The sequence below is a fragment of the Nansenia antarctica genome, assembly GCF_963989245.1.
Source record: "Nansenia antarctica genome assembly, chromosome: 1".
Lineage (NCBI taxonomy): Eukaryota > Metazoa > Chordata > Actinopteri > Argentiniformes > Microstomatidae > Nansenia > Nansenia antarctica.
Window position 1 is genome coordinate 34,300,453 of NC_137674.1, and position 14,347 is coordinate 34,314,799.

Consider the following 14,347-nt stretch of genomic DNA (forward strand, 5'->3'; position numbering starts at 1 on the left):
TACCATTTTGGTCCATTAGATGAGGTGTTCTCCTTCTCCTCTGTGGCTGTGTGTTCTCTGTCTGGTCAGAATACAACGCTCTGTGGTCTTCACCCCACAGCAACTCTCCCATGAGCGATAAACACAGATATCTATAAATTAAAAAAAACGTCCCAAAGAGCTCCAGAAGGTGAGTCCCTGTCAGTCCAAACAACTCTCATCTCCACTTGATGTCTTCAGTGTTACCAGCCCCTACAGAGTACACACACACACGCCTCACCCCAGGTCCTCTATCTCCTCCTCTCCTCAGTGTTCCCCTCCCCTCCTGTTCCCACCTGTCCCACCCTGTCCACCTGTCTCCCTGTCTCACACCTGTCCACCTGTCTCCCACCTGTCCACCTGTCCCATCTGTCTCTCTGCCCCATCTGTCTCTCTGCCCCACCTGTCTCTCTGCCCCACCTGTCTCCCTGTCCCCCCGTGTCCCCCTGTCCCCTTGTCTCCCTCTCCACCTATCCCCCCTGCCCCACCTGTCTTCCCTGTCCCCGCCCTGCCCCACACCTGCCCCTCTCCTCCCCCTCCTCTGTCCCCCCCCTGTCCCCCCCCTCCCCTCCCCTCTACAGGGTGCGTTGTCTGTGGCTGCGTAGCTCTCCCCTCTCCTGCAGCAGGTGTGAGACAGCGTCCTGGATGGCAGGGGCCTGGGGGTCCTGGGGCTCCATGCGGAGGTAGCGGCTGAAGTGTGTGATGCTGCGGGTCAGCAGGGTGTCGGGGTCATGACCCCCGGGAGCCGACCCCCCAGAGCGCAGGAGCCTCTCGCTGGCCAGGGCCAGGTTCTTATCCCAGTTAGCAGGGTAGTCTGGGTGCTCATCTACGATCTCTGTATAGAGCTACACACACACACACACACACACACACCACACAGTTAGCAGGGTAGTCTCGGTGCTCATCTACGATCTTTGTATAGAGCTACACACACACAGACACACACAGACACACACAGACACACACACACACACACACCACACACACACCACACAGTTAGCAGGGTAGTCTGGGTGCTCGTCCACGATCTCTACATACAGCTGAGGGTATAACACACACACGCACGCACAAACGAACGCACGCACACAGACACACACACACACACATATACACACACATACACACACATACATACATGCACAAAAAAACTATTTAGTAACAACGGACCATTAACGTAGCCTTAATCTAAATGTCGTGAGCATAACACGGTGTGTGTTTCTATACTGAACCTTGAAGGTGAGGGTTAATGTTCATTTGCGTGTTTCGCCACATACGAGGACTCACAGCGTAGGAGAGCTCATACATACGAGGACTCACAGCGGAGGAGAGCTCATACATACGAGGACTCACAGAGGACTCACGAGGACTCACAGAGTGAGCCGTAAAATACATACGAGGACTCACAGGAGAGCTCATACATACGAGGACTCACAGGAGAGCTCATACATACGAGGACTCACAGCGTAGGACAGCTCATACAAACATACGAGGACTCAGGAGAACTCATACATACGAGGACTCAGTGTAGGAGAGCTCATACATACGAGGACTGACTCACAGTGTAGGAGAGCTCAAACAGGCGGTCTCTCCCCTCTCCCTGCATCCTCTCTGCCAGGTCAAACAGAAAGAAAGCCGTCTTCATCCTGGGAAAAACAGAAAGCAGCAACGCAGCGCGGCTCAGGGCTAAGTGCTGGATGGTTGAGCCATGGGGGCTCAGGAGGGAGGGAGGGGAGGGGGGGAGGACAAGACGCACTGGAGGAGGAGTAGAGTGATTTATGTAGATACCACACGCAACAGAACATGTACATGTAGACGCTCGACCACACCAGAGTGGGTTATGTAGATGTTCTTCCTCTGTGATGGAGCCGCGATCTGTAAGCTATACAGCTATGAGGCTACGCAAGAGGGGAGAGAGAGGAGCGGATGTCTATAGAGTCTTTATTGTTTATAGAGTGTCTATAGAGTGGTTATAGAGTGGTTATAGAGTGTTTATAGAGTGGTTATAGAGTGTTTATAGAGTGGTTATAGATGTTTATAGAGCAGTTATAGAGTGGTTATAGATGTTTATAGAGTGTTTATAGAGGGTTTATAGAGTGTTTACAGAGTGTTAAGAGAGTGTTTACGGTACCTGGCTTGCCACATCTCCTCGTTAGCCACCCTCTCCCACGACCCGGGGGGGAAGCTGTTCAGAGAGAAACAGGAAACAGAAACATTTATCTGAAGACCTTTAAGGGACTTCCTGATGCAGGATAACATGAACTGTGTGTTAACATGACAGACATCTTACATTTCTAGCATCTAGCCAGCCAGGCGCCTTTATCCAAAGCGACTTACCACAAATACATTTGTCTAGGGTTAGGGTTAGGTGAATCACTTATCCATCAGTCATCGTAAGAGAAAGTAATCTATGCTAGGTGTACGGGTGTAACGGATCACCTAACTCACGGATCGGATCGTGTCACGGTTTTTGAGTCACGGATCGGATCATTTTTCGGATCAACACAAAACATTTTTGTTTTTATAAAAACTGCTTTTTCCTTGAATTCTGTAAAAACACCACTTTTACTATGTGACAAAAACCAACAACATTCAAGATGTCAAAACTGGTAATATATATATATACATATATATACATATATATATAATATATATAACATATTCTACACTCAAACATTACATAATTATACTGAAATACACTCAATTTAAATGATAGGAGAGAGGGAGGAGGCGCCTGGTTGCAGCAGTGAATCACTGGGCTCTTTAAAGCAGATGAATAAACATGTTTTATGCCACTTTTAACTAAATAATAAAGTGAACCCTTATTTTGAACATGGTATGAAAAAAATGCCTACATTATCAGAAGTTGTCGAGCTACCTTTTTCGTGCCTCCCGTCATAGTTGACAGAGAAGCCAAAGTGCTCCCATACATGGGATTTAAATGACGAGGGAGGCATTTCGAGTTCTTCTCCGCCGAACAACGTAACATGATACACTTGGGCCGCGTTCGTAAATTCGCTTTGAGAGCGCCGGAGCGCACACTGGGTCCGACGTCATAAAGGGACCAAGTCATTTGATTGGACAAGAGGCGTTCCTTGAACGCTGATCAGATTCCAGAGCGGATTTACGAACGCAGCCTTGTTGTTGTGGATTCCCAGCTTCACATGTAGTGAGCAAACAACGGATTATTTTTCTTTCGCATTATCAACCTATCATTGCGCTTTAGAGTAAAACAAAGCCCGCAACTGTCGCGTCTATCTTTTCATGGCAACTCTACATTGTGATTTACAAGAGATATTAAGTAAGATATTAAGTAATATTATTACTTGTTAACAGTGATACAGTATATAGGTTTGCTTCTCTGTCCACTTTATCCAAGCTAGACCCCCTGTATCATTCGGTTCTAAGATACATCACCAATAGTGCCTTCAGGACCCATCACTGTACACTGTATAGTCTGGTTGGATGGCCATCTCTTTCTGTCAGAAGGCTCCAACACTGGTACACTCTTGTGTTTAAAATCATCTCTGGCTTCTTACCGAATTATCTGGGCCTGAAGTTCATCCCTATACCGAGTGGCTCGGGTCTCAGGTCTCGTAGATGGCTACAATACAAGGTGCCACTTATCATGAACAATGTTGGAAGGGCAAGCTTGTCTTATTATGGCCCTTGGTCTTGGAATGACCTACAGACTACTTTTAAATTAGAGGCCCTTATTTCCATAAGTATCTTCAAGCGTAGATTAAAGGATGTGGTCACCGCTCGCTGTACCTGCTTTGGTTAGACTTCTCAATGTTTTAATCACCTTGTAAATACCCCTACCATTGTTTGTCTATTGTATTGTTGCCACTGTCTTATGTCCTGTCTTGTTATCTGAACTGTTTTTTAAGCTACTATTTTGACCCTGTCTTGGCCAGGTCTCTCTTGTAAAAGAGGTTTTAATCTCAATGTGACTTCCTGGTAAAATAAAGGTAAAAAAATAAAAGAAAAAAATAATAATAAAAAAATGCAATTGATCCGCGGTACACACGCGTTCCGAACCGTGGAGGGCGATCCGAACGGATCACGGAATTTCCGTGATCCGTTACACCCCTAGCTAGGTGCCAGGGGCCATTGGCAGTCGTAATGCTAGAATTAAGATTTGTAAAAATTATGATTATATTTTTAAATTATTATTATTATTATTATTATTTTACAGTAGAGAAACTGTACAGGGGGGGTAGAGGGGATGAAGAGGTCTCAGGAGGGACAGTTAAGGTGTAGCCTGAAGAGATGGAGGTCTTCAGTCTACGGCGGAAGATAGGTAGTGACTGCAGTCCTGACAGAAGATAGGTAGTGACTCTGCAGTCCTGACAGAAGATAGGTAGTGACTCTGCAGTCCTGACAGAAGATAGGTAGTGACTCTGCAGTCCTGACAGCAGATAGGTAGTGACTCTGCAGTCCTGACAGCATATAGGTAGTGACTCTGCAGTCCTGACAGAAGATAGGTAGTGACTCTGCAGTCCTGACAGAAGATAGGTAGTGACTCTGCAGTCCTGACAGAAGATAGGTAGTGACTCTGCAGTCCTGACAGAAGATAGGTAGTGACTCTGCAGTCCTGACAGAAGATAGGTAGTGACTCTGCAGTCCTGACAGAAGACAGGTAGTGACTCTGCATCACTGACGTAAACGCACATCGTTCAAAACCGAGCCTGCGTGTTTCATAAACCCGATACGAACATTCACTGTGTAAAAAAAACATCAGACAACACAGCAACAATGCCAGCTAGACACATTAGACACGGAGCCATCCCCACATCCCTGCTTCTTTCTCATCGGGGTTGCATATAAACACTTGACCCTCTCTCGTCTTCAAAAGAATATTTTTATCAGCAGAGTTTTTCCAAAGCTAATATTTGGCTTGTGGGCATCGGTCGGACACGCTTGTAGTGAGGGGCGAGGGGGAAATAATGTCACAGTATTCAACCCTGATTATCTGACTGAATGAGAGGCTGCTGGCAACGGGAGACAGAATACGGAGCTTTGACTAATTCCACTTTTGACACACTTATTGACAAAACGCAATAAGAAACTCATTATGTTTGGTCTTCAGTCTCATTTCTCCTCAGACGGCCGAGGGCCTAATGTCTTGCTCCGGCGTGACTCGGAAAGGGCGGGGTCACTGAGGCACACGGAGGGAGAGAGAACAGAGGAGACCTTAGCTGGAGGAACGTCTGCGGTGACAGAAGACCACATAGAGGAGTTGAGATGCTCCTGTTGTTGACTGCTACTGCGCTCTGTCTCTGTGTGTGTGTGTGTCTCTCTCTCTCTCTCTCTCTCTCTCTCTCTCTCTCTCTCTCTCTCTCTCTCTCTCTCTCTCTCTCTCTCTCTCTAATAAAAGAAGCAACATACTGTATTACCCTCTATAGAAAACACGCAGGTTAGTTTACTGCTGATGAACTGTTAGGACGGCTGGTTCCCCTGGATAACCTCCTAGTGTGTGTGTGTGTGTGTGTGTGTGTGTGTGTACCTGTCGTAGGGCAGGGTCCAGTTGTAGAGGTGGTGTGTGTGCTGCGCCCAGGCGCGGGGGTCCAGGGTCTCCTGCAGGGGCAGCAGCTGGTCACACACCCCCAGGGGCCAGCGGGAGAAGCTCCGCCCCCAGCTGGGGTCTCCCTCTGGCAGCCCGATGCAGGCCAGCACCGCCCCTCTACACACACACACACACACTCACACACAGGCACACCGAGAGACACACACACACACACACACACACACACACGCACACACAGGCACACCGAGAGACACACACACACACACACACACACACACACGCGCACGCGCACACACACACAGGGAGAGACACACACACGCACGCACACACACACACACACACACACACACACACAAGCGCTGAGGTGAGCAGAAACAGGAGGGACCCACCCCCCCTCAACTATCTCCATGGTAACTACCTACCCCTCAACTATCTCCAAGGTAACTAACTATCCCTCAACTATCTCCATGGTAACTACCTACCCCTCAACTATTTCCATGGTAACCCCCCCTCAACTATCTCCAAGGTAACTACCCCGCAACTATCTCCAAGGTAACTATCTCCAAGGTAACCACCCCTCAACTATCTCCAGGGTAACTAACTACCCCTCAACTATCTCCATGGAAACTAACCACCCCTCAACTATCACCATGGTAACTAACTACCCCTCAACTATCTCCCCTCAAACACAACTCAGTCTTACCCCAGGTGACTGCTTACTGATAAAGATGTGAAGAACATGCACCTACCCCCCCCCCCCCCCCCCCCACCCCCCACCCCCCCAGCCCTCCCCCCACCCCAACACACCTTCCATGTCACTCCCAGTCCCACTGCCCCCCCCGCCCCCCACCCCCTCTCCAGTGTTCAGCAGTTCTACTACCCTGAGGGTTAATCCCCACTGGTCAGTGTTACCCCCACTTTGGAAGACATTATCCATGTTGGCCAAGCAAACACTGCCCCCTAGTGGGCTTGGCATTTAAATGACTCCTCCTCCTCCTCCTCCTGTGTCTCAAACCCAATTTTGTACATTTCGGTTTCGAGCTGTGAGCTCTCTCTCTCTCTCTCTCTCTCTCTCTCTCTCTCTCTCTCTCTCTCTCTCTCTCTCTCTCTCTCTCTCTCTCTCTCTCTCTCTCTCTCTCTCTCTCTCTCTCTCTCCGTAGAGAGGACAGTGTCATCGTTCTGCAGCAGCAGTAGTAGTTATGGAGTGTTTAATAAAATCAAGTAGGTTTCGTCCATCTCTTTTGCAGCCTTTTTCACAGAGAGAGAGAGTGCTGGAGCATTGTGGCTGGTTGAGAGAGGGCGGCCTTGCATTGTTCCAGCTCTTTGGGCTTATCTCCCCCCAGCACTCATCATTGTACCAGCCACTACACTGTCCTCCTGTCCTCCTCTCCTCCTCTTCTCCCTGTTCAACCTCATTATTTCTCTCTTTCTACACTTTCACTCAAGTCAGTCTCTTTTGTCGCCCTCTCCTCTTTTCTAACTCTCTCCATTTCACACTCGTCTATTCATCCGCTGTGAAGCCCTATATTCTATATGCTCTCTCTCTTTCTTTCTTTCTCTCACTCTCTTTCACTCTCCCCTCTATCTCTCTCCCTCCCTCCCTCTCTCTTTCTTCCTTTGTTTCTCTCTCCACCCCTCTCTCTTTCTTCCTTCCTTTCTTTCTCTCTCTCTCTTTTGCTCTCTCTCCCCCCTCTCTCTCTTTCCCTCCCCCTCTCTCCCCAGTCTCTACCCCTCCCTCTCTCTCTCTATCTCCTCCTCTCTCTCTTTCTCCCCCCCCCTCCCCCCCTCCCTCCCTCCCTCTCTCTCAGGTCACTCACTGTGCGTTGTGAGACAGGAAGGTCTGCAGACTGAAGGTGTCCTTCTCTCCCTCCCTCCATCTCTCCCCCCCCCCCCCCCTCTCTACCTCTCTCTCAGGTCACTCACTGTGCGTTGTGGGACAGGAACTGCTCCAGACTGAAGGTGTTCTTCTCCTGGGCATCGACAGGGTCCCACCAGCGCCCGGGGAACCGGACCCCGGGGAGGTGCTGACCCAGCTTAGCCACATACCAGCTGTACGTCATCATCTGGACCGGGGGGAGGGAGGGAGGGAGGGGGGGAGTCAGAGAGAGAGAGAGGGAGAGAAAGAGAGTGAAAGAGAGAGAAAGAAAGGAAGAAAGAAAGAGCGAGAAAGAAAGAAAGAGCGAGAAAGAAAGAAAGAGAGAGAGAAAGGAAGGAAGAAAGAGAGAGAGAGAGAGAGAGAGAGAGAGAGAGAGAGAGAGAGAGAGAGAGTGAGAGAGAGAGAGAGAGAGAGAGTGAGCAGTCAACAACAGCAGCAACTCAACTGCATTCCCAGTCCAACGCGTATCTCTTCATGTTGCTACACAGTCCTACGAACAGGGCACGAAAAGACACGTCAGCCCTCAACACAATGAGGGAGGGACAGGGGGAGAAAGAGAGAGAGAGAGAGAGATGGGGGGAGAGAGAGAAAGAGAGAGGGAGGGAGAGAAAGAGAGAGAGAGGGGGAGGAGGAAGAGAGAGAGAAAGAGAGAGGGGGGAGAGAGAAAGAGAGTGAAAGAGAGAGAGAGAGGGGGAGAGAGAGAGAGGGGGGGAGAGAGAGAGAGAAAGAGAGAGAGGGAGGGAGAGAAAGAGAGAGAGAGAGCGAAGGAGAGAGAGAGAGAGAAAGAAAGGAAGAAAGAAAGAGTGTGTAAGCCACTGACCTCCTGGTCCACCAGGTGTACGTCTGGTCTCACCCCCTGGCAGTAGTGGAGGTAGCGCAGGGCGTTTCCCGGGAGGTCTCCCCTGGTCAGGACCATGGCGCCCGGGGGCACGGATGCCAGGAGCTCGCGGCCGAACCTCTCCACCACGCTGTTACCGCTCTGGTCACACGCCCTGGGGAGAGACCGAGGCAGACACACACACACTCTCATAACGAAGATACAACGTGAGAGGACACACACTCTCGTAGCGAAGATACGTCGTGAGAGGACACACACACACTCTCACAACGAAGATACAACGTGAGAGGGGCTTCTCTGCCTGCCTGTCTCCCTGTCTCCCTACCTGCCTGACTCCCTGCCTGTCTGTCTGCCTCACTGTCTCCCTACCTGCCTGACTCCCTGCCTGTCCGTCTGCCTCACTGTCTCCCTGCCTGCCTGTCTCCCTGTCTCCCTGTCTCTCTCCCTGCCTGCCTGCCCATCTGCCTGCATGCCTATCTGCCTACCTACCTGCCTGTCTGTCTGTCTCTATGCCTGCCTGTCTGCCTCTCTGCCTGCTTTACAGGCATGCTTTCAAGGTGCTCCGTGGTAAGTTGTCAGCCCCCCCCCTTCTCCGCCACCCCCCCCCCTCTGAGGCCTACCTTCGCTGCCTATCTAATCGTGGGGAGACAGGTGCGATGGTTGTGACAGCACGCGGGGCCAGGCCTCTCTCTCTCTCTCTCTCCCCCCCCTGATCAAAGCGGCTCGGTGACGGCTGTCTGGCTCTCCCCAGCACCGCGCCGTACGGTGTAATCTGCCGCCTCTCACAGGCTAACATCTCAAACTGAGCCTTCAGAGAGGAATCTGTGTGCTAGCCGTGGCTCTCTTTAGCCCCTACCATGGGGGGGCGAGGAGCAGGGAAGAAAAACAACTGACGTGTGTGTGTGGAGTTCAAGGCTCCGGTTTTGACGCCCCCCCAGAAAGGAAAAAATATAGAAACACATTATTGGGTTGTTACTCTCCGGGGAAATTAATGCAGAGGGGTTATTTTGGGGGGGGTGAAATGAAGGGGTTAGAGTGTTTTGCGTCTGTTCTGTTCAGTAACTCGGGACTTGTGTGTGTCAGATCCACTACCAACAAGTCGACTGTAAAAAAAAAACTCACACACTTTGAGGGGAAAGTCGTCCTTCGATAAGTTGTAGTTTCATCACTCCGCGTATATAGTGAAAAATGTATGCACTGCACACACTCCAACGTAAGCCGCTTTAGATAAAAGCGTCATCTAAATGACATGTTTTATTATTATTATTATTATTACATGATATGCACCATCAACAGTTAGTACTCAGTGTACGTACAGTACCAGTCAAAAGTTTGGACACACTTTCCCGTTCAATTGAATGACCACAGTCTCAATTCAATGGGGAAAGTGTGTCCAAACTTTTGACTCTTCATACAAGTTTATTGTTACGTCACATTACACAAGTGGGCACACTAGGGGCGGCTGTGGTGCAGGAGGTAGACCAGGTGTCTAATGATCGCAAGGTCAGCAGATCGGCGGTTCGAATCCCGGCTGGCCATGTGTCGAGGTGTCCTTGGGCAAGACACTGAACCCCAAATTGCTCCCAATGTGCGGGCTGGCGCCTTGCATGGTAACTTGCCACTATTGGTGTGTGAATGTGTGTGTGAATGGGTGAATGAGAGGCTGTTGTAAAGCGCTTTGGAATAAGGCGCTATATAATTCAGTCCATTTACCATTTAAGTGTAAGAGAGTAAAATCTTAGGCTTCAGTTCCTGACATTGCAGCACAAGACAATAAGGCGACAACAGGCTTAACACAAACCCTCACCTGTGGTTGGAGTGCACCAGGTGAGCCAGCAGGCCCAGGGTGAGGAACCAGGCCCCCGCCCTCCACAGCCCCCCCCCGCCCCCCCAGCCTGCTCTCCAGCCCCGCCTGGGTCCAGCTCAGCCCCAGGCCCGCCAGCACGCACACCACCGCATCGCTCTGGAGCCAGAACCGCTCCACCTGCAGAGACAGACCACACACGCACACGCATACACACACATACACACACACGCACAAACACCTTTAGCTACTTCCGCCACAGGACACTAAGTTAGCCCAAGTTAGCACAGTTAGTTAGCTCAGTTATTTAGCCCAGTTAGTTAGCCCAGTTAGTTAGCCCAGTCAGCCTTTGTTATCCCAGTGTTTGGAATTTGTATTAAAATAACTAGAAGTGATAAATCATGTACTATGTGCTCATTTAAATAATATGTGACTGAGGTCAGTTGAGAACAATAGGAAGGTCTCGCAATAAGCCAAAAGAGAGTTTCTGTTTTTGAGCGACATGAAGAAAAGCTCCTGACTAAAAGAAAGTTTTATGATTCAAACCAACTGTAAATTACTTATTTTTACCTATGTGCTAACAACCATTTTACACCTGCTGTTATGATATTCTATTTTCCTGTACTGATTTTATACTTTCATAACTAATGATTAGTTATAATTAATGATAAGTCTATTCTTAATAGAACACAAGTGCAATATTGAAATACAACTGTGAACATTTCAAACCTGCTAACTGCGACACTTTAAATGAATGTGCAACAATACTATGAGCAATATGACAACCCTTGTGTACATAAGGTTCAGATATAGGAAAAGTTAGGATATGTATAGCATAGCATAGAGTACAGCACAGTTTTTTATTGTATAGTATAGTAGTATAGTATAGTAGATAGTGTACATAGCCTTTATTTATGTAAACCAGCTCTTTCCCTTTTTTATTTTACCCTTGGCCCTCTTGTTTTTAGTCTTTTTCCAAGCACCAGGGGAGCCCCCCCTCCTAAATTTTGTTGTATGGTACCTGTACTGTATTAATGACAATAAAGACCATTCATTCATTCATTCATTCATTCTTCTATACTATATTTTAACTTGTTAATCGAATCCCAAGCTATTCTGATAAAGGTCACACTGACCTAGTCATGAGGGAATGGGTTTGAAGATCAAATAACTGGCCAATTAGTGCTTTAGAACGCACGTAGAATTAACTGTATAAAAATGTCTGTTCATCCTAAAAATATAACTGTGCATATGCTTAGGCTACTGATTTCTTAAAGCTTACTGTTTTCTTAATACTTAACAGAATGTGTGTGTGTCTAACGTTGCGCAAGACTAGGCTGCTCAGTGCTCACACAGGTGGATCATCATGACTAACGGCCGGGAGGCCAGAAGAAGAAGATAACACACAGTACACTCGCACCCACACAGAGAGGAGTTGAAGGCCACATAACTAACTAAAACACTTGCTACAAATCAAATGGTCACAGCTGCAACAGATTTTATGCTGACAATTAAAAAACTACCAGATAGGGGGGGGGAGGGGGGAGGAGCTTCTGCAGTTAACCTATTGACGGCTAGCTGATACTGGCCTGCGGAGGTGAAACTAGATGGGACCACTTTTCCATGGAAATGAACTATTATTGCTTGCTGATGTGCTTGAATAAATATTCTCTTAATGAACAGTTCAGTAGTGGTGCCTAATATTTGATTGGATCATTTTATCTTAAGAAGTGATATCAAGGACGTCTCGTTGAGATTAAACGAACTCGTTTGTAAGTGACGACTCAATTAAATCAATTCTGGAGAAGTTGATCGCCTTACACCAGCTAGTTATCCCAGCTAGTTATCCCAGTTAGTTATCCCAGTTAGTTATCCCAGTTAGCTAGCCCAGTTGGTTAGCCCAGTTAGTTAGCCCAGCTAGTGATCCCAGTTAGCTAGCCCAGTTAGTTAGCCCAGCTAGTTAGCCCAGTTAGTTAGCCCAGTTAGTTAGCCCAGTTAGCTAGCCCAGTTAGTTAGCCCAGCTAGTTAGCCCAGTTAGTTAGCCCAGTTAGTTAGCCCAGCTAGTTAGCCCAGTTAGCTAGCCCAGTTAGTTAGCCCAGCTAGTTAGCCCAGTTAGTTAGCCCAGTTAGCTAGCCTCACCACTCCCAGCAGCAGTGGTCGGCTGATGTCCAGGTTGGCTCTCCAGGCGAAGAACAGAGAGTAGAGGAGCAGCATGGCCGCCAACAGCCAGGGCACTGCACAGCGCCCCCTGGAGATAGGAGGGCATATTACACCTACCACTAGCCACTGTATCCCCATTAAAACAACACATCTACATCCCCACTGTATCCCCGTTAAAACAACACATCTACATCCACACTGTATCCCCATTACACAACACACCTACATCCACACTGTATCCCCATTACACAACACACCTACATCCCCACTGTATCCCCATGTACATGCAGACACACACTGTAGCCTACTACAATGTTCATACACTGAAAATCACATTAATATCCACCCTCCCTCCCTACTAACATTATTGCCAATCAAAAAACAACCATCCAGTGAAATTACATTAAAGTGTTCAAATCCAACATTTCATGAGGTAACGGACAGAGTGGATAACAGGGTGGATGACAGGGTGGATGACAGAGTGGACGACAGGGTGGATGAGAGTGGATGACAGGGTGGATGACAGGGTGGATGAGAGTGGATGACAGGGTGGATGAGAGTGGATGACAGGGTGGATGACAGAGTGGATGACAGAGTGGATGACAGGGTGGATGAGAGTGGATGACAGGGTGGATGACAGGGTGGACGACAGGGTGGATGACAGAGTGGATGAGAGTGGATGACAGGGTGGATGACAGGGTGGATGACAGGGTGGATGACAGGGTGGATGACAGGGTGGATGACAGGGTGGACGACAGGGTGGATGACAGAGTGGATGACAGAGTGGATGACAGAGTGGATGACAGGGTGGATGACAGAGTGGATGACAGGGTGGATGACAGGGTGGATGACAGAGTGGATGACAGGGTGGATGACAGAGTGGATGAGAGTGGATGACAGAGTGGATGAGAGTGGATGAGAGTGGATGACAGGGTGGATGACAGAGTGGATGACAGAGTGGATGACAGAGTGGATGACAGGGTGGATGACAGAGTGGATGACAGGGTGGATGACAGGGTGGATGACAGAGTGGATGACAGGGTGGATGACAGAGTGGATGACAGAGTGGATGAGAGTGGATGACAGGGTGGATGAGAGTGGATGAGAGTGGATGACAGAGTGGATGACAGAGTGGATGACAGAGTGGATGACAGAGTGGATGACAGAGTGGATGACAGAGTGGATGACAGGGTGGATGACAGGGTGGATGACAGAGTGGATGACAGGGTGGATGACAGAGTGGATGACAGGGTGGATGAGAGTGGATGACAGGGTGGATGACAGGGTGGATGACAGAGTGGATGACAGGGTGGATGACAGAGTGGATGAGAGTGGATGACAGAGTGGATGACAGGGTGGATGACAGAGTGGATGACAGAGTGGATGACAGAGTGGATGACAGAGTGGATGACAGAGTGGATGACAGGGTGGATGACAGAGTGGATGACAGGGTGGATGAGAGTGGATGACAGAGTGGATGACAGGGTGGATGACAGGGTGGATGACAGAGTGGATGACAGAGTGGATGACAGGGTGGATGACAGGGTGGATGACAGGGTGGATGACAGAGTGGATGACAGGGTGGATGACAGAGTGGATGACAGGGTGGATGACAGGGTGGATGAGAGTGGATGACAGGGTGGATAACAGAGTGGATGACAGGGTGGATGAGAGTGGATGACAGGGTGGATAACAGAGTGGATGACAGAGTGGATGAGAGTGGATGACAGAGTGGATGAGAGTGGATGACAGGGTGGATGACAGGGTGGATGACAGAGTGGATGACAGGGTGGATGACAGAGTGGATGACAGGGTGGATGACAGGGTGGATGAGAGTGGATGACAGAGTGGATGACAGGGTGGATGAGAGTGGATGAGAGTGGATGACAGGGTGGATAACAGAGTGGATGACAGGGTGGATGAGAGTGGATGACAGGGTGGATAACAGAGTGGATGACAGAGTGGATGAGAGTGGATGACAGAGTGGATGAGAGTGGATGACAGGGTGGATGACAGGGTGGATGACAGAGTGGATGACAGGGTGGATGACAGAGTGGATGAGAGTGGATGACAGAGTGGATGACAGAGTGGATGACAGGGTGGATGACAGGGTGGATGACAGGG

The 14,347-nt window shown here is 49.1% G+C and overlaps 1 protein-coding gene across 1 annotated transcript in view; it reads right to left on the bottom strand.

The window, feature by feature from the left end:
* Positions 1 to 593: 593 nt before the first annotated feature.
* tmem260 (transmembrane protein 260) overlaps positions 594 to 14,347 on the bottom strand; it is a gene marked incomplete at both ends in the record, with an annotated part of 42,050 nt that continues 28,296 nt past the window's right edge. Inside the window, 9 exon segments of the mRNA XM_080550544.1 lie at positions 594 to 863; positions 1,577 to 1,661; positions 2,147 to 2,200; positions 5,525 to 5,701; positions 7,469 to 7,608; positions 8,242 to 8,413; positions 10,067 to 10,147; positions 10,149 to 10,243; positions 12,203 to 12,311. Coding sequence (XP_080406670.1) covers positions 594 to 863; positions 1,577 to 1,661; positions 2,147 to 2,200; positions 5,525 to 5,701; positions 7,469 to 7,608; positions 8,242 to 8,413; positions 10,067 to 10,147; positions 10,149 to 10,243; positions 12,203 to 12,311 — 1,183 coding nt within the window.